Consider the following 23,979-nt stretch of genomic DNA (forward strand, 5'->3'; position numbering starts at 1 on the left):
AGTCTGTCGCACAAAGTCTTTCTAATGCAATTTACCTTTCATATGTAGTTTGTAGGTTACTAACTTACTATACAGAAACAAGATTTACCCAGTGCATGTTTGTAGGTTACTATACAAAAGCGGGATTTACCCAGTGCATGTTTGTAGGTTACTGTATAAAAGCGTGATTTATCCAGTGCACATCTTCGGGTACAGAAGGAATTGGGACTAGAACCTGGTTTGCTTCTGCAACAGGAATCTTGTCAAAATATGCATTAACCAGCCAATGTCTTATCTGGGAATCAGACATCACACAACATAGGATTACTTTGACTCTCTGAGTCTTGTTTATCACCTGTCAGTCTGTATGAAATGGAAGAAACTGAAATTCTTTGTTCATTTTCTGGAATAATTCCTCAATGAAAGCAATCAACAAAGAAGTAAGAGGTTATGATTCTTTTCATGAAAATATAAGACAACTCTTGACCATAGTTTTGGATCTCTGAGATATACAGCAGGAAGTACCATACCAGAGCAGATTCGAAAAAAAAAACACGATTTTGCAGCACATACAAAAGCTCTAGTCATTAATATTACAAGCAAAGCAGCTAAAATGACAGTTTTTGCGGCTACTACCACAGTCCCGAAAAGCATACGATCCTAAATATTTTTCCCGTTCAGAATATCAAAGGAAATTGGGTGGATAAAGAAGTTCTTACAGTTTTAAGTAAACTTGGTGAGACTGATAAACTTAACTATTATTGTCTGCAAGCATTTCCTTCTGCTTCAACTCCAACGCCATACGTTCGTTCTCGAGTTTCATCCTCTCGTTCTCCATCCTCATCATTTCCAACTCAAAGTTTTTCTTCTGGCTAAACCTTTGCCACTTAAACCGCTCTTTCTCCAATTCCAACATCTGTGCTTGGATATGCAGCTTCTGCTCTTCGAGCTGAAGAGACCGTTGATCCATCCAACGCTTCTGCAAATTGTGGTCTTTCAAGTCATCGGGTGACATTAGGTTCGCTTCTGCATTTGCATTTTGAGGCTGAAAGCTTAAAGATTTGTTACAGTCTAGAGGGCTCGAGGAGCTTCCAAAGCAAGCGTTCATTTTCGATTTCTTTGCAGGGCCGCCCTGAATCCCGTACATCCTGTGGTCCACGGGCAAATTATGATTCTCTTCATACTCATCGTGCTCGTCTAGCTCAGCATCGAGATCATCGTCGTCATTGTCATCGTGTGGAGGCCTTCTCACATCGTTGTCATCGTTATCGTCTCTAGTTCGAAGAGCCAAGCGCAACGAGCGCTGTAAGTCGGGGTCGGGAGGGAGGTGTAAACGGTTACCATTGTGGTAAGAACACATCTCTTCATAGTGAAGGTGCTTAGAGCTAAGAATCTTTTTGACCTCGTCCTTTGCTTTCTCGGGTATGTGATCCATCATATCCAAAAGGGTAGGGTTCTCGACGACCTCACAAGAAGTGCCCCTCCCGAGGATCTCATTCAGTCTCTTGTACCTCTTGTTAAGATCGTTGAATTTATCCTCACATTGTTGAGGGGAAACGAAATGGCCCCTTTCAGCCATGACCTTTGACACCGATTTCCATTTCCCCTTCTTATGTATATTCGCGCATTTCCTCCTCCCACCGTATTCTGCTGACGCCTCCTCGCCAATGTAAGAAACAGCGGTGATGAGTAACCTAACCATCTGATCAGTCCACTTCACACGGTGCCACATCGGGGCCTTCTTCCCCCGATTCTGATCATTGTGCCCCCCATCCCCAGCATCCTCAGTAAAGCTCGGCTCCTCATCATCACTCACAGATTTACCCCCCTCGCCTTTGCCATAATCACTCAACGAGATATTCTGGCTACCAATCGACAGGGGGAAGCCCTCGTGAATCTGCGAGTGAACCATCGATCCCTGTCTGGGATGAGGGTGAATCCCAACAGGATGCTGTTGATGATTTTGATGATGATGAACCCTCATTGAGCCTTGTAAATCAAGACCCCCATAAGAACTACCAGGAATCATGTTCCCTGATGATATATTTCCTTCCATTTCTTCCTAACAAGTAAACAAACCACCATCCAAATCCAAATCCAAATCAACCCTAAAAGGCTAAAAAAACCACTCCTTTAGTCCTTTCCCTACTACAATATAATGGTTCAAAAGCAACTCCCTTTTTCTCACAAAAAAGTGAAATCTTTCATTCTTCTACCTCAGAACCAGAAAGGTATTCACTTCAAAGAGCCCATTTTTTACCAAAACAGCTCAGATTCTCAGAATACAGAAACACCCCAAAAATTATTTCATTTTACTCACCAACAGAAAGGCAAATCTTGGCAAATCCACAGTCTATACCAATCATTAACTTAGATACAAATCAGTAGTGAGAAAAAATCCAAAACACAAACAATTTCTGACACCATACAAAGACACCCATTAACACCAACCTGTAAAGCAAAAAATCTAACATCAAAGATACAAACTTTTCCCTGAATCAAGAAAAATCCTGCTCAGAAAAGAGCAAAAAATGGTCTGCTAAGGAACTTACACATGATATAAGAGGCGTCCTAATTATCTGCCGAGATTCCGGGGTTGAAGAAGGAAGAATACAAGAGCCAATTTCCACTTTATACCTGTAAAAAGACAAATTTTCAGGCTGTACACTGTGAACCCCCGTAGAGGTAGAGGGTTATTAAAAAAAAAAAGGGCTTAGGCCTTTTAGGTGGTTGCAGTTTCAATGTGTGGGGCCGGAGCGAGAGGTATTCAGCATTTTTTTCGTGTTCTCAACAAAGCATTAAGCATCTCCCAGAAAGGCTAAAAGACGCTTACGTCAAGTCTGCAACAAAACACCACTCTCTCTCACACTCTTCTTCTTGCGTTGCGTTTGGTGTTCTTTGAACTTCAACTGGAAATCCGATTAGATAACTTATGACTATTCCCTTGAACTATCAAGCGAAATCTGAAGACCTTATGGTCAAATGGCATAATATGATTTTTTAAGGCCACAGGGACTTTAAAGCGAATAATTAAGAAGTAATCTAATAATAATTAGTAACTGAATTACTAATTCAACTAAGACTTGTGAGATTAAATCTTGTGTATATGTATGCGACGTTATATTATCTAATTTGGATTGAGGATATCAAATATTAAATGCCAAAAATAAATAAGGATGCGCACTGAATAAATTTTGTTTCTATGACAAACCATAGAAGATTATTATTACCTTATTTAACGACTCAATCAGTACGAAAATTATGTTTCACCTAACCACCACGTCACCACACCGCATGTTTTTATTATTAAATAAAACATTTTTGATACACCTAATTCATTATCTTGAATTTTTTAAACCACCATCATGTTGACTTCCATCAAAATTGTGATTCTTTGAATACATTCATACCTTTCTATAATTCTAATATATAAAATGAGACTCTTTATGCATGTTAAGAATAAAAATTTATTTGTTGACAAGATAACACCACATTCAAGTTGCACTCAACTTACATAATTTTGGTCCCACCCAAATGCAGCCAAACGCCTGTACGATGTAACATTAAATTAGATTGGAAGGGGAGAGAAGAAATTTAAAAAATGAGTACTGACTGGTTGTAGTGCAAATCACGAGAGACACTCTCCTCTCCTGGATCAGAAGCAATTTATTTGATTTGATTTGTTAATAGGAGGGATAATGACCCTTTTGTTAGCACGTATTCTTGATACTGACATAGTCATTAGTTTAAATAATATGACATTATAGATATTTTATAGGCAATAGGACAAGTTGCGATTAAAAAAGAAAAGAAGAAAGAGAATATACATTGTACATTTGTACATGTGCAATAAGGAAGGCATAAGGCGATGCAATTAGAATAAGTCGACCAATAGCAGCAAAGCATTGATTTGTCCAAAATTATTGCTATCATGGAAAAAGAAAATAATATTTGAGGGAAAATTATTTAGAGAAGCACAGATTACAAACCCCACTCCTAGAGTACTTTTTTTTTAATACTACTGACTCTATTATAATATAATATATGTTCATAACTATTTTCTCAACTTACTGAAACACACAAAGAGTCACACTGAGGGACAAACCCATGACCTCCCAATTCACTTGGGGTCATTGGCTTGTGTACTCGTATTTATGAACAGCTAATAAGGAGGTCATGATTACATGAAGGAATTTCAAAATATGAAGCTTGTGAATATGCATGCTTCCATTATGGACAAAATGTGTATCACTTGGCACAAAAGAATTAAGAATGTACTAATATACTAACAGCTACAACACAACAACCAACAGCACGGCACATACATATGGAGAAACAAACAAACCAACCCGAAAAGAAGAAGAGGAAAACCTGAATATGCCAAGAACAGTACCAAGTAATATCTATCTATCTATCTATCTACGTCTTTGCCGGGGGAAGCTTGGGGGTCCACTGTGTTGTGATCCTTTAAAACTCCTACTAGTTGAATCTCTAAAAGAAGCATAAGCTGCTTTTGCGGATTCTGGAACGGAGTCCAAGGGAATTGACTCCACAAAGCATGCTGTGTTTATTCGGGTCCTCTCGAGCTCAGCTTGAAGCAGCTCTGAACTATACTGCTGGGCGAGAGCAATGAGGTCATCAGGTGACACGCTCATCCCTTGCTGCCTCTCATCCATCACATCATCAATTCCACGTGTTGGTCGCCGGCTGTGACTTGGAGTATCAGCATTTTCCATTACACTCTCAGCTGCTTTCTCCAACAGAAGGCCTTGCAATGACTTGAGGGACTCCCTTGCCTCGGGTGTAAAATAAGGATTCAATATGGTCTCGAAATATTCAAGCTGCAGGATTCAGTCACACAACTATTACTATTAGAACCTCATCTCAGGCATTAAGTGACACAACATATGGACTATGCAAATCAAACCAAACCTTCCCTTTAAACCTCTCAATTTGCTTACAACACTGGAAATTATGTGTTTATTTTGGCTCAGTAGTTTTGTTAACAACATCACATCACATCTGATTAATAATTTCAGCAGAGAGCATATTATATGAAACTCTAAGCACAATGCAAATATCAACTAGAATTATAGAGTTTCACACAAAAATACCTCAAGCATAATCTGACAAAAACCATTAGCATCCAATATGCTAAGATCTTTTGATTGGTTTTCACGGAAAAGGCTGATGAAAGTATCTATTAGACCTTCAACAAGGATGCCAAGTGTCTTATCTAGTAGTGGCTTACAACCAGCGAAAACCTGCAGGGAAGACATTAGTTTACCCATAGATATAGACAGACCAAAATTAACCAGGTCTAGAATAAATCTCAACCATTAAAAAAAAAACATTTAGACATTAAATATTAAAATGTTACACTTAGACCACTCAATTAACATATTAATTTTAAAAAACCTCCACAACAGAACATGTGATGCACTGATGCTATTTTCAAAAATTAAAATCGTAAGATCAGTTTTCTATCTTGCACTGAACTGTATGAAATTTATTTATCCCAATTCCCAAACAATAAAGTGTGATGATATGCCTACATATTGTGATTGTCGATTAGCTATCTCCAACACGGGGACTTGAGAAGCATAACACAGCTGAAAGCCTATGTGAAAATCCAGGTAAAAGTGAAAAGAGGAATCATGCCTCATTCACCAGGGCATTTTTTTATTTTCTTTTCTTCTTCTTTTTTTTTTTTTAAAAAAATTAAAAATTAAAATATCATTTCAGTTTGGAACTGTATACCAAAAAAAAAAAAAGCTATTCCAGTACTTTATTGGAAGTGGCCCAAAGAAAGCAACTTTGGGCATTCATCCCACACTGAATATCATGCCTGTAATGCAGTATCTTCAAAGAAATGTGGAAATGTTAAAAGATAAGGTTTCCAAGTAGCAGATGCACTAGCTAAGTTGAGCATGATATATGAGAGCATCACTGCTTTCATCATCAAAGGACCTAACTCTTTCAGATGAAAGGGGTGTGTGTGTAGGCTTGGTTTAAATCTTCTTCTGTTTTTAAATTCTGGAGTATTGAAGATCTCCAATTTTAACCTAGCTATTTATTTTCCTACATAACTTCATTTTGGTATTCTTGCACTCCTTGAGGAAATGCCCTATCATCCCTTGCTCTTTGGGGGGTGGCGAGATGTTTTAACTAAAACAGTAGTATGTTTGACCAAACAATTACATGGAGGTCTGCCAGAATAATAAGTGAGGAAAGCCACATGGCGTGAGGGGCATGAAGAATATACCTCTGCATGTACTGCTACTAGAGTGTGGAGCAGCTCCACAGCAGCATCTCGAACACCCTGTAATAATACATTTGGAGTTCATATCAAAATTCAAACTATAAAAATGCCGGCACTTGGAGAACCCAAGATCACAAGAAACAAATAAGTACTCACTTTAACAGCAGGTGCTGCACCCCACTGAATTCCAGCATCTAACAAATAGTTCACTCCCACTGCTCTAATCAAATTCGTCTGAAGATAATGCCAAAAGAATAAAGGATGGCTGAGGAAAATAAAGTAAAATGTTTCCAATAAAAGTTTTGGAAACAGCACAAATATGTGAAAACATAAAGATTCAACGTGGGTGTGAATGCTGGAAGAAGTGGCTACTTGGGAAGATTGATAACCTTTATCAACAACTTACTGAGTCTGAACCCAAGGTTAAACTTAAGGGTGGTCCAATGTCTCTGTGGAATGAAGTGGTAGAAGAGATAGTGTAGATTATATTAAGATCCAGTAATCCAATGTAGTTCGAAGTATGGCAGATCATTCGTATAATTTTTTTTGGTAATGACATACTTGTGATGTTGACAAGTTAATTTATGGGGAAAAATAAGTAAACTGATCTTATCTGATTCACTCCCTAAAGACTGTCTATAACCTCCATTCTGGAGATCCCCAATTTCTGGTATCCCTATCCATATTCAACCCTCATTTCATCCGGTTCCTCATCAACGGATCAAATTCTGCCAATAACGCTATGTTTCCCATGTAACTTGGTAAAGAACTTTCTAGTTTTACTTTCACCATGCAGGGTGATTGTACTTAGGATAATATCTTAAAGCTATTTCTTTTTCTATCAACAAAATCAGTCAAATACATGGATGGGTATCTTGCCAAGTAACAGTTTCGAACTGAACCAAAGATTAGTCATACCTTGGCACAAGTGTATTGCTCAAGAACCTTTTCTTCAAGGCTAGAGAAAGATCTAATCATATCTTGCACATCAGCATCCCCATCATCTTTGCCACCCCTAGGGTTTCATAATCAAGATAACATGGTGTTAAATTAACATCAGAAAGGTAATCAAGAAGCTTTTCCAGCATGGCATCTAGAATAATTCCTGAGACAAAATAATGGGAAAAGGTTATGCAAGTGAACTACTTGCTTGCTCAATACAGGAGGTTGGAGTTCAGACATTAGGATCTCTGTTCTATTTGGTTGTGACTTGTAACATGAGATATTATTTTTATTTGTAAAACTGATTCAGTCAGGCTGCACCCATTGGCCATTTGGGTTAGACAAGTGCAATAGTCACTTGTGTCAATGAATGATAATGAATTGCATCGTGCATTCGTGCATAAGATGAGACTCGAAAATTCACAATTCACGGAACTATATATTTACAATAAGGGTGGAATTGGATCAACACAATGCTGATAGGACAAAGACAAATGATAAGCCAGCCTGCTTACTTGAGAGCAGGTTTTCCCTGATGGTTCAAATGCTTGATGTGTCAAATGTAGCTAGTTATCATGATTTTAACACAGTTAAGTACAATGAAGAGCTATATACCTAGTTTGCAGCCACATGTGTTTGTACTTGTTGTACATTTCACGAGCAAGTTCATCTTTACAATATCCTATATTGCTCAAGACCATTAACAGCTGCCGATGAGGATCAATAACACTTCCAGGAAGAGGATCAGATGATTTTTCTTGTGGTTCATAATAGCCATTTTCAAAATGTGGACCGTCTCTGCTTGATCTACTCTGGGTAAGCTCACTACCCATGTTTTCAAGATAAACTGATCAACATTGGCAAAATTTTTGTTAAAATTGGAGATGCATTTTTTATGATATGTTTATCCAAATTGAGCACAAATCTTATTTGATCATACCAGCAAAACCTAGCAAACAATTCAAAAAGGCAAGTCTAACAGATTCCTGGATTTCCTGAAGCTGATGAAAGATATCTTCTGATCTTCTGGCCTCATTCTTCAAAGACTGGATCAATCTGGAAACAATAAAACAAAGCAAACAAAGAAAAGCATATATGACTCAAAAGGATAATTACATACTAATATGACCTTTTTCATTTTTCTTAAAAATCAACAATAGTTAGTAACTGGATGCACATACTATGAATACAGCTTAAAAAGTCAAGAAAGATATCCCTGCTTGCAAATACATCATTACCAAAGTTAGTAAACGACCTCAACTAGAAGGGAGCTTCAGCCAGAATTTAGTTCTATTTTTCTTCTTAGATAGGGTAGTATGGTGAGGATGGGAAGAGAAGGTGGAACCTTTTTCCCATTAAGTAGACTTCATCATTTCCTTGGGTATAATTTAATTTTTTTCCAAAGCAGAGTAGGCATTGAAATCAATTAGAATCTGATCACTTGCGGACAGGAAATAAACTTTTATGGCTCTACTTTGATGTGCTCGTGAGTAGATTTTTTAAATATTTGGGATTCCAATCTTCTGTAGGTTAGTGGCCATCTAGGATCATTTCAATTAGTAATTCTCAAAAATAAATTCAGAATGCTAAGAATCAGTTTGAAAGAAGTTTCTCCAGCTTTGGAGAGTGACGTGCAAATAACTCATCAACTCATTTTCGAGTACAAGTTTAAGGGGTTAGGATCCTATCCAATTTTCATATTGCCAACTGGTGATAACCCCTTTTTCAGTAGCTTTTCATTCATGCTCAATTTCAAGCAATTCCAATTGCCATCTTGCTAGACTCCAGCCCCACCACCATGTCACCATCACCAACATCAAACAGCTACCGAAGAACACACTATTTTCCCCTGTAGACACCACTTCTCCATCATGCTAAATGACCCAAAGATCTGGGATTTGGCATCATCATCTCCCAAGTCCACAGAAATGTACCAATATGATCAATTGATTATTAAACTCCTGTATCCCAATAATACAAGCTCATCATTTTTAACTGTAAATTGAATGTTGGTTTGAATATATATTCATATGTCTAACTTGATTCTTCATCCTTATTTGCCCTTTGTGGTGGTGAGAATGGTGGTGTGCAACCTAGAAACAAGGAGCACAGTGAGTTCCAGTTTCACTTGGTGGCAGTGGTTATAGGCTTGAAGTTCCACCTCCTTCATGCTTTTGATAGACTCTTTACCTATCAAAATATATTGTGTTCTGAGCTATAATGTCTTTTGATAGATGTGGCAGTGGGGTTTAATTTCTGGCCTTCTGATTTCTTTTGATAGATGTGGCAAAATCTCTTCCACAGTCTGAAGAAGTTAGGACCAATAATGTCTGAAGAGGGATCCAAAGCCCAGTTTAAGGACATTAGGACATACCAATAAGGTGAGGCTTAGCAACCCCAACTAAACAGAAGTTCAATTGCATTCGCTTTCTTAAGGAGAATGATAATAACCAGAGTTGCCAGACCTGACTTATACCTAATCATAGAACATATATACACACAGACATTTATAGAATATAAACTGCAACTATTAATAAGTTAGTACTAAAAAGCTGACAAATAATGAAATGAATTATTGTGGTTCAGTAGAGAAACTTACAAATTTATCTGATCCATCACAGTAGCCATAACTGCCCGGAATGCCAGAGGTAATGAAGAAATTGTATAAGGGGATTTATTCCTTTCTAAAAGAGATACTGGAACCCAAGATTCATCTTTTGATATCTCTTCTGTAGTAGCTCGCATCCATGAACAAAGCCTCAGTATGTAAACTTTTGTAATCTTACACTGTAGAGTCCGCAATGCTAAAACTGTTAAATAAGACAAGACATTATTCATGAAATTTCAGTTTTCAAAGACTAAGAACATGTAACCTAAGCAACTGAAAATTTTATACCAGCACTTGGAGGTGCGCACTCTTTCGCTTCAAAAGCCTGGCATGCTTTAGATATCTCCTTTATGGCATCACTCATGTATGGTCGAAGAACATTAGATTCTTCAAGCTCACGAAATGTGCTATGGACCTGTACAGTAATCAAGGGATATTCTATATGTAAAGCAGAAAACCTCATTCACAAGTCAGAATAAAAACATCAAAGAAAAAGGGAGTGTATGCATAAAAGATCTCTGAAATATGCAACACAGTATTTACCTTAGATTCATACAGCAATAAAGTATTATGTAACATCCCAGCAACTTCGTCGAGAGAATGACTCGAGTACTTTGCCTCTCCTACCTTCTCTTCAGTTTTGTTTGCATTGGTACTTACATTTGAGTCAGGAGCTACCTGGGAAGACTGCAAACACAAACTATTTCAAGAAAGTGCCATAACAATAACAATAACAACAACAACAACAATAATAATAATAATAATAAAGGAGCTCATTTCAAAGAAAAAGAGGCAGCAAATTTTAAAACAGATATTCAGCAAGATCATTGATTCATTGGTCATAAGCACTATCAGGTTCCCTAAGGCACTATTAGTTCATTACTGAAATTTGCTTGCTTACAACCAAATTACATTTCAATTAAAAGTCTACAGTGCTTCATTTATAATAAGGATGGAGAGAAATAAAACAATTGGAATTTTTTGGTTTTGATACCCTGACAAGAATGACTAGCTACATCATTTTTCAATAGATATAGATTATCAAACATATACCACCTATGGTCAACCAGAAGTACTTAAATAATCATTGTAGTGTTTAAAACCACATTTGATTAAGATTTGTTAAAGGTAGAAAGCTGTACACCATCCAAATAATAAAAAGAAATTAATTAAGCAAAACCTATATCCAAAGTGCATGCCTAGGGATTAACAGAAGCATTATTACTATAAGCAATTATTCCATAAATGGAAGGTCACTGACAGTCTGACATCTAGCTTCCATCAACTTGATAAGATACATCAAGTGCATTCCAGCTTATTGAGAAAATATCTTATAAAATTATGCAAATAATAATAACAACAATAAATAGAGCAGTCTGATACCTTAGCAAATTTTCCACTGAAAACCGAAACAGTAACTTTCCAGAAGACTGGGACGTGGTGGATGATTACAGCAGTCAACCTGTATATATACTTTCCTCTGAGAGCATCAACATCTTCAGCTTTCAAACCATACATTTGCATCTCTCCCAGCAGATGTGTATTCCCAATAGAAACAGAGTAATCAACATCCCCCTGTTGATTATATTAAATGAATTTATTAATATATATATATATATATATATATATATATATAGACTCATGGTCAAATGAGTCCACCCCCTTCCTATGAGTCTGTGTGGACAGATTTGGTCCATTGAATACTTGAGATCAATGGCTTAGATTTCGCCAACTATGCAACTGTGCAAGTGAAGTGCACAGTTACAAAGTTGCATAATTGCCCAGATCTAAGCCATTGATCTCAAGTATTCAATGGCCCAAATCTGTCTACACGGACACATGAGAATGGGTGGACTCACCGGAGCAATGACCTATATATATATATATATATATATATATAAAAGGATAATGACTGAAAATTGAATTCCACTTGAGTACTTGACTAATGGTTAGCTGAGCAGTTATGCTTACAGATTGATTTAAATCCTGCTGAATTTGCCTCCATTTTGCATCAGATAAAGCTTTCTCACGCATTTGATTTAGCAAATTTTCCATCCTTGCTTCATGATCCAAAGTGCATTTTTCAAGCAAGCCTCGAATTCGGTGGTTCTGTCAAAAATAAAATAAAATAAATGAACTGTTCCATATGTAAAACTTGAATGAGAAACATAGGGGTAAAAGTATTTTATATGTCTTTTAGTAAGCAAAAAACTGCTACAATATGAGAAAAAGATATGTCAAAAGTAGTGACTTCTTAAATATTAAAAAATGCATCTGTTCCTGAGCTTGAAGGAATCATATAAGCATTGTGCAGCAATTTCACATATACAAATGTAAAAACAGTTCTTTTTTTCCAGTTAAACATGTATAGCTCCTCCACACATAACCCAATATTGTAGAAATCACTTCATACAGGATTTAATCAAAAGCTCCTCACCTGTATATTCAGATAACGCCATACAGGATCTGTCTCAGGTTCCAACTCCAATAAAAGCCTCACGATATTTTCAAGCTACATGAAACATTAAAATTCCAACATGGGAAAAAAAAAAGTTATTACATACTTCACTAACTTCTTTAAACTTCCCAATTGTTAAAAAAACAGAGTGAACTAGACCATTTAAAAAGGTTGGTTAATGATAGCATTAAAAGCCATAAGGATGGAAATGGGTACGGAGGAAGTCAATATATCTTATTATAGAACAGTTCAATAAACAATAGCATAGAAACAAAGAATTACTCCTGTCAGGATATAAACCAGAAGAGGTACATAAGCTGAGCCTTAGCTCTCCAATAGAGGCAATCAATATTATGTTTCTAATTTTAGGCATATCTTTTTTAACATGTTTATATTTTGTAAAGGAAATTTGGTGTCCTGCATTAAATGACTAAAAAAGAGATGCACAAATAAGCAAGAAAGAAGTAGGGAGGGATGGCAAGGAGGCCAAACCATAAGAAAATTGGAACCTAAGTTTTATGTTAATTCCAATTTGTTCTGATTTTACCATTTCAGGGTACCAACATAGTTTATGATCTAATTGACATCCTTTAACTGCGATGGTAGATATTACTATAACAAATTGTAGAAGCAGTTTACATTTGTTAGGTCAATGTTTGGATCTTCCATGGACTTGTAGAGCATTCCTTTGAACTCCAGCATTACTTTTTCAACTTCCTCAAGTACACGCTTTAGGATGCCAACCTGAGAATGAAACACAATCCAAAGTAATTAAAGGAGAAGACAGAAGAATGTACGAGTAAAGGTTTATGCGCGTAGATGAATTTACAATTAAGTCATTCTATTTTTTTTGTTGAGTACTATTGACTCCATTACAATGTAGTATTTGTTCATAGCTACTTTCTCAACCAAATGAAGCACAGAGAGCCAATATCGCCTCCACTGAGCCTCGAACCCACACCCTTTCATGTGGGGGTGCAACCGGGTGCCACTAGACCACAAGGAACCAAGAATTGATGACAGTATACAGACACGTATAAATGCATTTTAACAACTTAGACAGAACGTTAACAGTATTGTTGAAGACTGGGAGTGGAAAATGCATTTTTGAAATTAAAAAAATAACCACATTTCTGCATACATGAGAAGGCAGAACAATTGACTTGGCTTTCCGGTACTCCCTTACTGCCAGGTCATATTCACCACTGCTAATGCTCTCACGGATAATACTGGGTAAATTAAATAATGTTCGAAACCTTTGAAGCATTCCTTGAACAGACCTTATCTTCTCAGCTTGAGCCTACAAAAAAGAGTAATTTCTCTATGATTTGCATGAGGCAAGAGAGAGTTACTTTAGAGCCTCCATCTTATTAGACATATTGACCTTTACACAGAATTCCAATCTGACCTACCTGTCTTTCAAATAGAGATTCAAAAGCACGATTAGCGATTGAACCAACTCCCTGGATACAGTTAAATAAGTGAGATGTTCCAGACCCTTCAGGATCTTCCTCAATCCGCCTTAATTTTGATTCAATATCTGCAACCAACAAAAAGGTTTAGTCACTACCATCAAAATCTTTCTTTAAATTGTGAAAGTAATCCATAACTACATTAGCTCTAGAAGTGAACTCACCATCAATTGTAGTTTTGCAAGAAATAAAGCAATCAAAGTTTTCTTTGACCAATTGTTTTTTCTGTTGAGTACGGCCTTTAAGGTCGGATTTCAAAGAAAGAGCACCAGATTCCAGGTCTGCTGCACTAGTATTTTGGTGTATTCGGGATAAAAACAACTTCGGATCAAACGTCTCGGAGAAAAAATTCAACCGCTCTGCCAAGTTCATGTAGTTACTTGTCAAACATAATGATTATCAAAACCTATCAAAAAGATATAATTATGCGCAGTCTGCTCCCAAAATAGTCACTTGGTTGTGGTCATGTCAATGAGTCAATCTATACCTGAAAGCACTCAATGGAAACTATTAAAGAAATAATGAGTATACCAGCTTTTATACAAAGATTCTTGGTGCTACTTTCCTAAATCAATTGTACCTCAGACACAAACCACAGGTGTGGTGTAATATTATTCAACTGAAGCAAATTATGATGTCATGTGCATCTCATTGGTGATACCTGATTACTAAATGAATTTCCTATCAACTATGGAAGTTTTTATGTATCCACCACACAAAGGATCTATTCTTTGAGATACAACCCATAGAATTAGCAAGCCCCACAATTTTCTCAGTCAGTATCTAATGTCCAAAAATCAGGTTTGCTATGTGGTAGAAGTAGGAAGTATACAATCCAAAAACCAACAGACACTAGGAACAAACAGGTGCACCATCAGACCATAAATAGAAGCAAGCATAAACAAATTTTCTTCATGGAGATTCATAGTTCATACCAGATAGGGACAATAAAAGTAAGCAAGTTAATTGCATATAAGTACAAAAGCACTAGTAAATTTGGTGTCTATGAATAAACTTCATGGTATCCACCATACTATTTGGGTTTCACAAATTTGGATCATAAATCTGTACCATGTCATTCAAGGAAAGCTCAAATATATGAAGAGGCACAATGCACAAACAGTCCAACAGATTTAAAGTAATCTTGTGGTAAAACAAATACCGCGAAAGTCAGGATTTAAATGCTCTTTATCAGCAGCAGTTGGAGAGCTTGATGAACGCTCAGTGATCAACTTCAAAGTTTTGTTGTCAATTATCCTGTAAGTATGTATAATTTTAAAATATCCATTTAGCATGACATGTCCACATAAAACAATATTCAGAGCCATATAACAATAATGGGTATAAAGAGAAATTATCAATACCCTAATCCAAGAGGATCTATACATTCCATGCCACGGGGAAATGACTGTAAGGTATTAAGTCCCTTTTTCGTTGGATCATGCTTAATAACCTTAGGTTGTGTAACAACGGGAACTGCTTTCGACTCCCTCATGTCACGAACCCTACGCCTTAGCTGCCAAAAGTTCAAATTTCATAAGTTGGACAACCCAAAATCCACACAGTGCTCAATTTGATATCTGAATTAGAAGTTTAATTGCTATAGTATCAAATTTATTATATGTATAAAGGTGTAGGCAGTCAATCGCCTCGCCCTATTAACTTACATAAGCATTAAGCACCCCAATTGTAAATCACATCAAGAGTTTCAGCTTAGAGAAAACATGCATACACACGAGCAGAGGCATATCCGCAGGAATTCACTAACTATAGTGTAATGAAAGGCGATAATATATTAATATGTAGCTCAAATTCTCCGTGCCGACAATCAATTCAATTTACTTCCGGCAAAAAACTCAAAACTCATATAACGCTACGGCTGAAGAATGAAGATAAATAAAATTGCAAATAATGTTAGATACCTCGGCTTCGTCAACATGTTTCCAGCAGCCAGGCTCGCCACCATCCCACGCCTTCTCATCATTCTTCCCACCTCTCCCCCCTCCGGCCGCGGCACGGTTCCTCTCCCCCCCGAAACCGCGGTCCTTGGAGGAGTCCTCATCGCCGGAGGAAATGCTGAGCATCTCGACCTCCGAATCATCGTCTTCCTCCACCGGCTTCCTCTGCTTGTGCTGCATCGTCTCGTTGGGAGCTCTTCCCCCCGCCGCCGCTCGCTGATTGGCCGCCGCCGCCGGCTGTGGAGGTGGCTGGACGTAGTTGCGCACCGGCTTAGACGGCTGCTTGTCACCGGGCCTCCGGTAGTTGAGATCGCGCTGGGCTTGCTCTCTCAATGCGATCTGCAAGAGCTCGTCCTCGTCTATATCATTACTGTCGCTCGACATTTTCTCTTTATATATAATTTTTTTTAATTATTGCGTGAATTTAGATACAGAATTTTGTACGTATAATACCCAATAAAATCAACAAATTTCAGAAATTAATAATAAATAAATATAAATAAAATAGTAAAGATTTTCTGAATTTTGGATCTGTGAGTCTGTGAGCTGCCCTCCGATGACTATTTGCTGTTATTGGGGGAATCATACAGGAACGTAGATGAAGGAAGAGGAGCGATTCTGTGGAGCCGACTACATGCTTGCAATGCTACACCTGGGTCAACTAACCGCCGCGTGGAATCTTCAAACCCCAAATACAAATTTGAAAAAAAAATAAAATAAAGTCAATTAGCCCTCAACTTTTTAAAGGTGAAATTACACCCATCGACAATTTATTTTAATGCAATGAAGCTCAAAAATTAATTAATAACCTGCTATCACAGGTTGTTAGTGATCCGGACATTTTTCGATGAATTTTCAAACGAAAAAGTGATCAACGATCGACAAATGGTCACAGGTGACAGAGAAGGAGAAGGCGACTACTGTGGTCGCCTTCTCCAACAAGAAGGCGAACCAGTGGTTGCCTTCTTCGTGACCAGCGAACATGTCACCTTTTTGTCTGAAAATTCATCGGATGGTGGTCGGATCTCTAATGGCCTATAATAGTATCAAAATGAATTGTTGATGGGTGTAATTGCACATTTAAAAAGTTGATAGGGCTAATACCTTTTAGCTAAAGTTTGTGGGCCTAACAACAACAACAACAATAATAATAATAATAATCTAACCCTCCTAATCCATTTCTACAATAAATTCACCGTCACTATCCAAATATGTGCACTAGATAAACACTATATTGTGACCATAGTCGATAAATAACCATAATGAATTACTCATAGTTTACCGGCTCAAACCATCCAAAATGTCAAACAACTATCGATGGTAATCAAACTTTTTAACATTGTGATTATTAAGTCAGCAACATGATCCAGTTGTCATGTTAAATATCAAGTTGCTTAGTTGTTGTTATAACAAGTTGGGTTTCGGTCAATAGTAAATAGACTTATGAATTTTTAAAGTGTGTAATTAAACCATCCAAAGTATGATTTTCATGCATAAAAGCCCGTTGACCAGTTATGGACATGCTATAATTGGACATTATCATTCTAGCAAAATTTCGACTAACCCCGACGAATCTCTAACGATCACAAGTCTACTTATGATCGCTTTTGGTTGCCTTCCCTAGAAAAGGGATAAGGCGATCACTTGTGGTCGCTTTCTCATGGAGAAGGTGACCATTTTTGGTTGCCTTGCCTCTCCGGATAAAGTGACCATCGTGGTCTTTCTTTGATATGAAGAAGGCGACCACACCGATCACATTTCTCTTCAAGAATAAGATTGTTCCAATCACATTTTTTCATCGGCAATCGATTTAAAAGGCGTTCAACAACGTAATTTTACTAGTAATCTGTTTGTTATCGACAAATTAGACAATTTTGACTAATTTTAATGAGTTTGATGATTTAATTACAAATTTTAAAAATCCACGAGTTTAATTACTCCATCATATAAAGTTAAAGCCCTATTTAACAAATTTTCGTCTTTTTTTTTTTTTTATAAACAATAACAATAAAACTATTTAATTTGTTACCAAGAATAAAACTACAAATTTTGTGAGTAGTTTTAAACGAAAAAAAAAAAAAAAAAACCCTTTTATTATTCAGCTCCCGGCCTCCAGCAATCCAGCTAGGATGCCGCCGACACGCATACTGCTTGAATCCCCGACACAACGACAATAGATTCTTGCATTGATTACAGTAATTAAAATCTTTTATTCTTGCATTGATTACAGTAATTAAAACCAAGATCGGTATATCCAATAAATGCATAGAGTTACAGTCCTATATATGTATACATAAATAAGCAATGATTCCATCCTTCAGTATCGGGTTTTGCAGATACGTTTATATATATACACTCAGCATAATTTTATCTGAACTTCAAAGCTTCTTAATCAAATTGACAAACCCTTAAGTTTGGGATAACCCCAGGAGTACACTAAAGATCAGATTTTTAGATCTCTAAGTGTATATATATATATCGAGACTTGAGAGGCGTTGAATGGCAGTTCAAGAGGACGAGGATTTGCTTGTGGCGTTGAGGACGAATGTGCAGAAGGAGTCTCCGGAGCCAAAGCAAGCCGGGGGAGGAAGAAGAGTCGAGCGATGATAAGAGTGTGAATTTGATGAACCCGGAGAAGAAAAATGTGAGCTTGGAGAAAGAGTTGTCCATGGCAGAGGCTCAGCAGCTGTTCTTGATGATTTTCGGCAATGAAGTGACAAAGGGTGTACTTTCGCAATGGAGTAATCAAGGGATTAGGTATGATTTTGTATGTGGAGTGTGCATTATTATTTTCTTGAAGAACTTATAGTTATTCTGTTGTTAAATTTGGAATGAGTGATGCGGAAATTGCGATTACTATCCGAGGGTGTCCACTAAATAAATACCACTTTGTGATCATCACCCGCAAAGGATGAGTAAACCCCACCCTCACGGCCTCACCAGCAAAGATCACGAGGAAATAAACCAACTTATATTCCCGACTGGCTCAAATCAAGAATGCTGATAGACTGCTCCAACTAGGGGTCAAACTTCTTACATTGTGGTTACAAAGGCAACCGACTAACCAACTTGGTTGGGGTATTTCTGTTACTTTTAATTGGCACCTCTATTTGTTGTGTATTTTAAAGGCAAATCCTATACTTAGTTGTCAACTCATTGCTATGGTAATTTTTAACATCATATAATTCTCATTGATTAACTATTATTCATGTTATCTAATCCTTGATGGTAATTAAGTTCTGTGTTGAGTTGCTGGTAGACTGGATGGATTCCAACCTCTTCTGGGACGCACAACAATCCGTGTTGTTACCTGCTCCAATTTTGTTGATTGGAATGCTATTCTCGTTTTTTCTTATACTCACAACTCTCTATATATCCATCCTGTATTAGGTTTTGCTCTTGTTGTGACAAGGCATGAACATCATCTCTTTACATTTTACTACTCAGTTTCCTTGTCTGGTGTTTGTCATTAGGAATTGCTAGCTGTTCTGCTTTGCATATGCTAATGTTTATGGCAAACTTCCTTTAGGTTCAGTTCTGATCCAGAAACGTCTATGGGCTTAGTGCAGCATGAAGGCGGGCCTTGTGGTGTTCTAGCAACAATTCAAGTAGTACTTTAATTTCCCTACTTTACGTTTCTAATGCAAAAACAGTCTTGGTCGAATGTTGATATTTCCAAGACTAACTGGTCATATTTTTTCATCATTAACCTGCTTCTTTTGTACCATTTGGGTTTTTGATTAAAAAAAAGTAACGATGTGCTTTTTGTGTGCAGGCTTTTGTTTTAAAATACCATTTGTTTTCCTCAGACGAGTTTCATGAAGTTACACCAAGTATGGATGCTAATATAGGGCTGGAAAGAGTGTCCATACATGAATCTGTTGGGCGTGATATTTTTGGTTCTCTTAGTGAAGTCGAAAAGTCAAGGTGATTAATCTCTAAGTTCTGTTTCTTCTTTTATTATTATTACTAAATGGAATGCTAAGACATGAAGGGGAAATGGTATTCGTGCATTATGCTGTTTCTTCGTACCTTTGGCTTTGGATATGTGCGTTAGTTGCAGTTTTTTACTGAACTCTAGCTCAAAGAAGTCTATAAGTTTATACATGAAGGTGAAATATGAACGCTTCAGATCTTGGCTAATCCATCATAAAAGTGTTTTTGCAATTTAACAGAGTGTTGGCGAGAAGCATGGCTGAGATACTATTTCTATGTGGAAGTAATAGGAGGGCCGTTATAGCATCTCTAAGAATTCTTGATGGCAATGTTGAAGAGTCTTTGGATGGTTCAAATGATGAGGTTAGGCACTAATCCACTATGTGAAATGTTTCCAACGTTTTCTCTCTTGCCTTCTAATCTTCTATTCTGAGGCGCATGAGTTGCTAAACTTCATAGGAGACTATTGATTTCGATGTTGAACTGATGTTGAAAAAAAGATCTTAGATTTGCTCCCTCTCTGGATATCAAAATCGTTAACTGGTCTTGGTGCAGATCATTGCAAAAGCACTTGATGGCCTTTCGATTGAAACAGGCTTGGACTTGCAGAAAGTTCTGTGCGTTACTGAATGCTCATTGTTGGAGACTGCACTTCCAAGGCTTGAAGCAATGCTTCCTTTGTATCGGAGCCGCTTGGGAGCAATGCTGTTCCTCGTATCTGCTTTGCTCTCTCGAGGAATGGTAAGTTATTTTGCAGCAAAGCTTCCTTTACAAAATAAAACCAAGTACATACACTGCAATTTCTATATCGATGTGGGCTCTTATTCACTTCTGTTTGCCTCTTAGATTAGCTTACTTGCTTCTGTCTAGGATTCTGTTCAAGCTGACAGGGACGATCCTACTCAACCGCTTGTTACTGCTCCCTTCGGGCATGCTTCACAGGTACCTGAAATGGCAAAATCAATAAGTGGCACTTCTGACTTCCCCCACCTTAGTGCTCTTTTTTACGCGTTCACCTTTCTTTAACAGGAAATTGTGAACCTATTGCTGTCTGGAAAGGCTGTAGCAAACGTGTTCGATGGGAGGATGGATCTGGGCGGTGGCATGTTTGTGAACGGCATTTCCACGCCCGTTGAAGTTGGATTCCTCACACTGCTGGAGTCCCTGAACTTCTGCAAAGTAGGCCAGTATTTGAAATGCCCCAAGTGGCCAATCTGGGTTGTTGGAAGCGAGTCCCATTATACTGTCTTGTTTGCTCGTGATACCAAAGCTCAAGGTGAGAACGAGCTCGATGGCAGGGAGGCACAGATCCAAAGAGCATTTGATGCCCGTGATCAAAGTGGAGGAGGCGGGTTCATTAGCGTGGACGCCTTGCATCAAGTCCTGACAGACACTAAGATCACTCTACCGGATCAGAAGCTCGAGCAGCTATGCAGCGCGGGATACATTGTGTGGAGTGAATTCCGGGAGGCGCTTTTGGCTCTGGACGAGAACCATGGAGGATTGAAGGGCTCCAGCAGATTGGTGACGGGGAAACAGCATTTCGATCTCTATCACTTCAATGGGATCGCGAAATCTGTCCCTAGTGGCAGCCCGGTTTCATCTGGAACCAATGTTCCAGTGCAAAGGCCAAGGCTAACAAAGGTGAGAGTTTCAGTTCCCCCCAAATGGACACCTGAGGAGTATAAGTCTGACATTGCCATCATAGGTAGCTCAGTTGGCATTGATTCCCGGGCAAAGGACACTGTCCACGAAGTGCCCGAACACAAATCTTCTCGGCACGCTCCATTGGTCGACTGCATTCGGACGCGCTGGCCTCGTGCTACGTGTAGTTGGGAAGGTGACAGCCCCAGCATAGTATGATGACATGTTAACCAACTTAAGGTATGCTGAAGAATGTATTATAAGTTTATAACATCATCTGCAAACAAGTGGTTTGCTGGTTCTTCATCCCAGAAAAATTCATGGACTGTTTAGTTGGATGTAGTTGCAATTTAATTACACCACAATTCAGAAGTGTTCTACTGTGTAAATTGTTGTTTCAAGATTCTATCCTTTTCTGTGGGAAAAGAGTGTGGAGATCAATAACCATTGAATTAGTTATTTCTCTAAAACATACGTCCCATAAGATATGTAATACTTTTTAGTTAAAATATAATTTTATTTTTTTAAATGTATAAAAAAAAATTAGATTTTAGTTAAAAAGTATAATAGGTAAGCGAGCTAGGTTTACTGGTTCAAATGCGGACAACGCTTCTTGTACAGTTGGCACGAAATTACTATTAGATTGCAAAAGTGCACCATACAGTGTTTAAAAATGCACCACGCACCAAAAAATACACCGCACGACACCTAAAACAACCAAACTAGAAGGATTCTGAGTTCATTTAGATGAACTTTATTAAGATCTAATCCTTTTGGATCTGATAAATATACAAATTCAATTTAGTTACTATTGATGCGTAAAAATATCGAATGGGGTTTCCAAAATTTTTACCCTCGAAATGATTTCGGTTACCTTATTGTCTACGAACATTAATGAGCCGAGGACACTGCAAGTTACAACGTCACCCTTCTGGAATCTAGTCCTTCGGTTTCCTGATTACAGGTTCTTTACTTCTTTATTCTATCTCAGAAGCCTTCATCTCTACCTTTCGTGGTTTCAATTTCCGTCTGCATAGCGTTAGGAGTGTATATTGTAGGGATGCACACCATATGTTCACCAAATTGACTCAAAGAGCTTGAGAATGAGCTTCACATGATACTTTGTACCCTCGAAAAGAAAAGCTAAACTGTACAATCTGCACATTGGGAGAAGATTTTCTGAAGTGTTGTATTAAAATGGGGACTGGTTGGTATCTGAAGAGCTTCAAAGATGGAAGCTTTAGCATTTATGCTAAACTGTACAATCTGCACATTGGGAGAAGATTTTCTCTATGGTCAATGAAGAAAGACCCAGAGCTTGAATCTGCATTATCTCGAAACCGTCGATGGATAGTGAATAACCAGATAAAGAACATAATTCTGAGATGTCCTAACCAGGTTGCTTCAGTTAAGTTCCTGCAGAAGAAGTTCAAGACTCTGGATCTTCAGGGAAATGCCATGAATTGGCTCAAGAAGTATCCCTGTTGCTTTGAAGTGTTTCTGGAGAACAACGAATACTATTGCCAGATGACGAAGAGAATGATGTTTTTGGTTGATGAGGAAGAATCTGTGAAGGATATGCAGGAACCAGTGTTTGCTGAGAGACTAGCTAAGTTGTTAATGATGAGCCGTGACCAGAGACTGAATGTCATGAAGCTCAACGAATTGAAGAGGAACTTTGGGTTTCCTGATGATTATTTACTCAGAATTGTACCCAAGTATGATCAAGTTTTTCGAGTTGTTAATCACACAGGGAGGCGGAGTTCAATGGAGATTGAACTCACGTCGTGGAACCCTGACTTAGCTGTCTCTTCTGTTGAAAGAGTAGCGGGGAAGGAGGGTCACGAGCCACGCTTTTCATGCTCGTTGCCAGCAAGTTGGGTGAAATCACGGGAAAGGTTTCAAGAATTTAACTCCACACCTTACATTTCACCTTACTTGGACCCTAAAGGTTTAGTGGAAGGATCAATGGAGATGGATAAGAGAACAGTGGGGCTAGTGCATGAATTACTGTCATTAACCTTGTGGAAGAAAGCATCAATTGTCAAGTTAGGCCATTTCAGAAGAGAGTTCTGTTTGCCTGAGAAACTAAACATCCTGTTGCTCAAGCATCCCGCCATTTTCTATGTTTCGAACAGGTACCAGATATACACCGTTCTCCTCAGAGAAGCGTACGATGGATCTGAGCTCGTTGACAAGGATCCTCTTGTTGTTGTGAAGGAGAAATTTGGAGAACTAATGCAAGAGGGCCTGCATGAGTACAACCGGCGACACCATTTGCTAAATTTAGAGAAGAAGAGGAAGAGGGGCATTGTAGCAGTAGAACCAGGGAAAAGAGGGAACCAAAATGGTGAAGTTTCAGAGCAGGATGATCAAGGTGGAGGAGATCTTGGTGGCATATTTGACCCAGAAGAAAGGAAACGATTCTATAGAGTTATCTTTGATGACAGTGCCCCATAAGCTTTAGTGCAGAAGATCCTATGCTCAATGCTTTCAATGGATGTACCACATGTTCAGTTCCCCATTACAAGGTACTTTTTTGTTGAGTACTGTTACAATATAGTATCTGTTCATAACTATATCTGTTCATAACTACTTTCTCAACCTATTGAAATACAAAGAGTCATGACCTGGTACTTTGTAACCCATGAAAAATAAAAATTTCAGGTTCAATCATTAACTTTTGTATATCTTTTGTATATAACATCTAGTATCCCTAC

At 37.9% G+C, this 23,979-nt stretch overlaps 3 protein-coding genes and 1 pseudogene across 3 annotated transcripts; 2 read left to right on the forward strand and 2 right to left on the reverse strand.

Moving 5' to 3' along the window:
• Positions 1–408: 408 nt before the first annotated feature.
• LOC116022745 (MATH and LRR domain-containing protein PFE0570w-like) lies at positions 409–2,861 on the reverse strand. Its single transcript, XM_031263603.1, has 2 exons — positions 2,532–2,861; positions 409–2,430 (listed from the first exon to the last, which is right to left on the reverse strand). Exon 2 carries the CDS (start codon positions 2,033–2,035, stop codon positions 731–733), a length of 1,305 nt encoding a protein of 434 aa, XP_031119463.1. The 5' UTR covers positions 2,036–2,430; positions 2,532–2,861; the 3' UTR covers positions 409–730.
• A 1,311-nt stretch (positions 2,862–4,172) lies between these two features.
• Positions 4,173–16,242, reverse strand: LOC116021632 (exocyst complex component SEC5A-like). Its single transcript, XM_031262085.1, has 20 exons — positions 15,644–16,242; positions 15,086–15,237; positions 14,884–14,978; positions 13,886–14,080; positions 13,662–13,789; positions 13,391–13,549; positions 12,889–12,993; positions 12,229–12,303; positions 11,763–11,900; positions 11,175–11,366; positions 10,335–10,478; positions 10,080–10,206; positions 9,783–9,993; positions 8,124–8,239; positions 7,799–8,030; positions 7,160–7,256; positions 6,398–6,475; positions 6,245–6,301; positions 5,094–5,243; positions 4,173–4,820 (listed from the first exon to the last, which is right to left on the reverse strand). The coding sequence occupies exons 1-20, from the start codon at positions 16,061–16,063 to the stop codon at positions 4,395–4,397; spliced, it is 3,297 nt and encodes a 1,098-aa protein (XP_031117945.1). The 5' UTR covers positions 16,064–16,242; the 3' UTR covers positions 4,173–4,394.
• A 1,603-nt stretch (positions 16,243–17,845) lies between these two features.
• LOC116021661 lies at positions 17,846–21,788 on the forward strand (annotated as a pseudogene).
• Positions 21,789–21,998: 210 nt separating this feature from the next.
• Positions 21,999–23,945, forward strand: LOC116022173 (protein WHAT'S THIS FACTOR 1 homolog, chloroplastic). Its single transcript, XM_031262772.1, has one exon. The coding sequence runs from the start codon at positions 22,457–22,459 to the stop codon at positions 23,717–23,719; it is 1,263 nt and encodes a 420-aa protein (XP_031118632.1). The 5' UTR covers positions 21,999–22,456; the 3' UTR covers positions 23,720–23,945.
• The last annotated feature ends 34 nt before the right edge of the window (positions 23,946–23,979 follow it).

Source organism: Ipomoea triloba, chromosome 6 (assembly GCF_003576645.1).
Source record: "Ipomoea triloba cultivar NCNSP0323 chromosome 6, ASM357664v1".
NCBI lineage: Eukaryota > Viridiplantae > Streptophyta > Magnoliopsida > Solanales > Convolvulaceae > Ipomoea > Ipomoea triloba.

Coding starts and splice junctions, on each gene's coding strand:
- LOC116022745 (XM_031263603.1), bottom strand. CDS start 2,035: ATGGAAGGAAATATATCATCAGGGAACATGATTCCTGGTAGTTCTTAT.
- LOC116021632 (XM_031262085.1), bottom strand. CDS start 16,063: ATGTCGAGCGACAGTAATGATATAGACGAGGACGAGCTCTTGCAGATC. Junction 13,790..13,885: donor TTGCAAAACTACAATTGATG/GTGAGTTCACTT, acceptor TGTTGGTTGCAG/ATATTGAATCAAAATTAAGG. Junction 11,901..12,228: donor GGCGTTATCTGAATATACAG/GTGAGGAGCTTT, acceptor TATTTTTGACAG/AACCACCGAATTCGAGGCTT.
- LOC116022173 (XM_031262772.1), top strand. CDS start 22,457: ATGGGGACTGGTTGGTATCTGAAGAGCTTCAAAGATGGAAGCTTTAGC.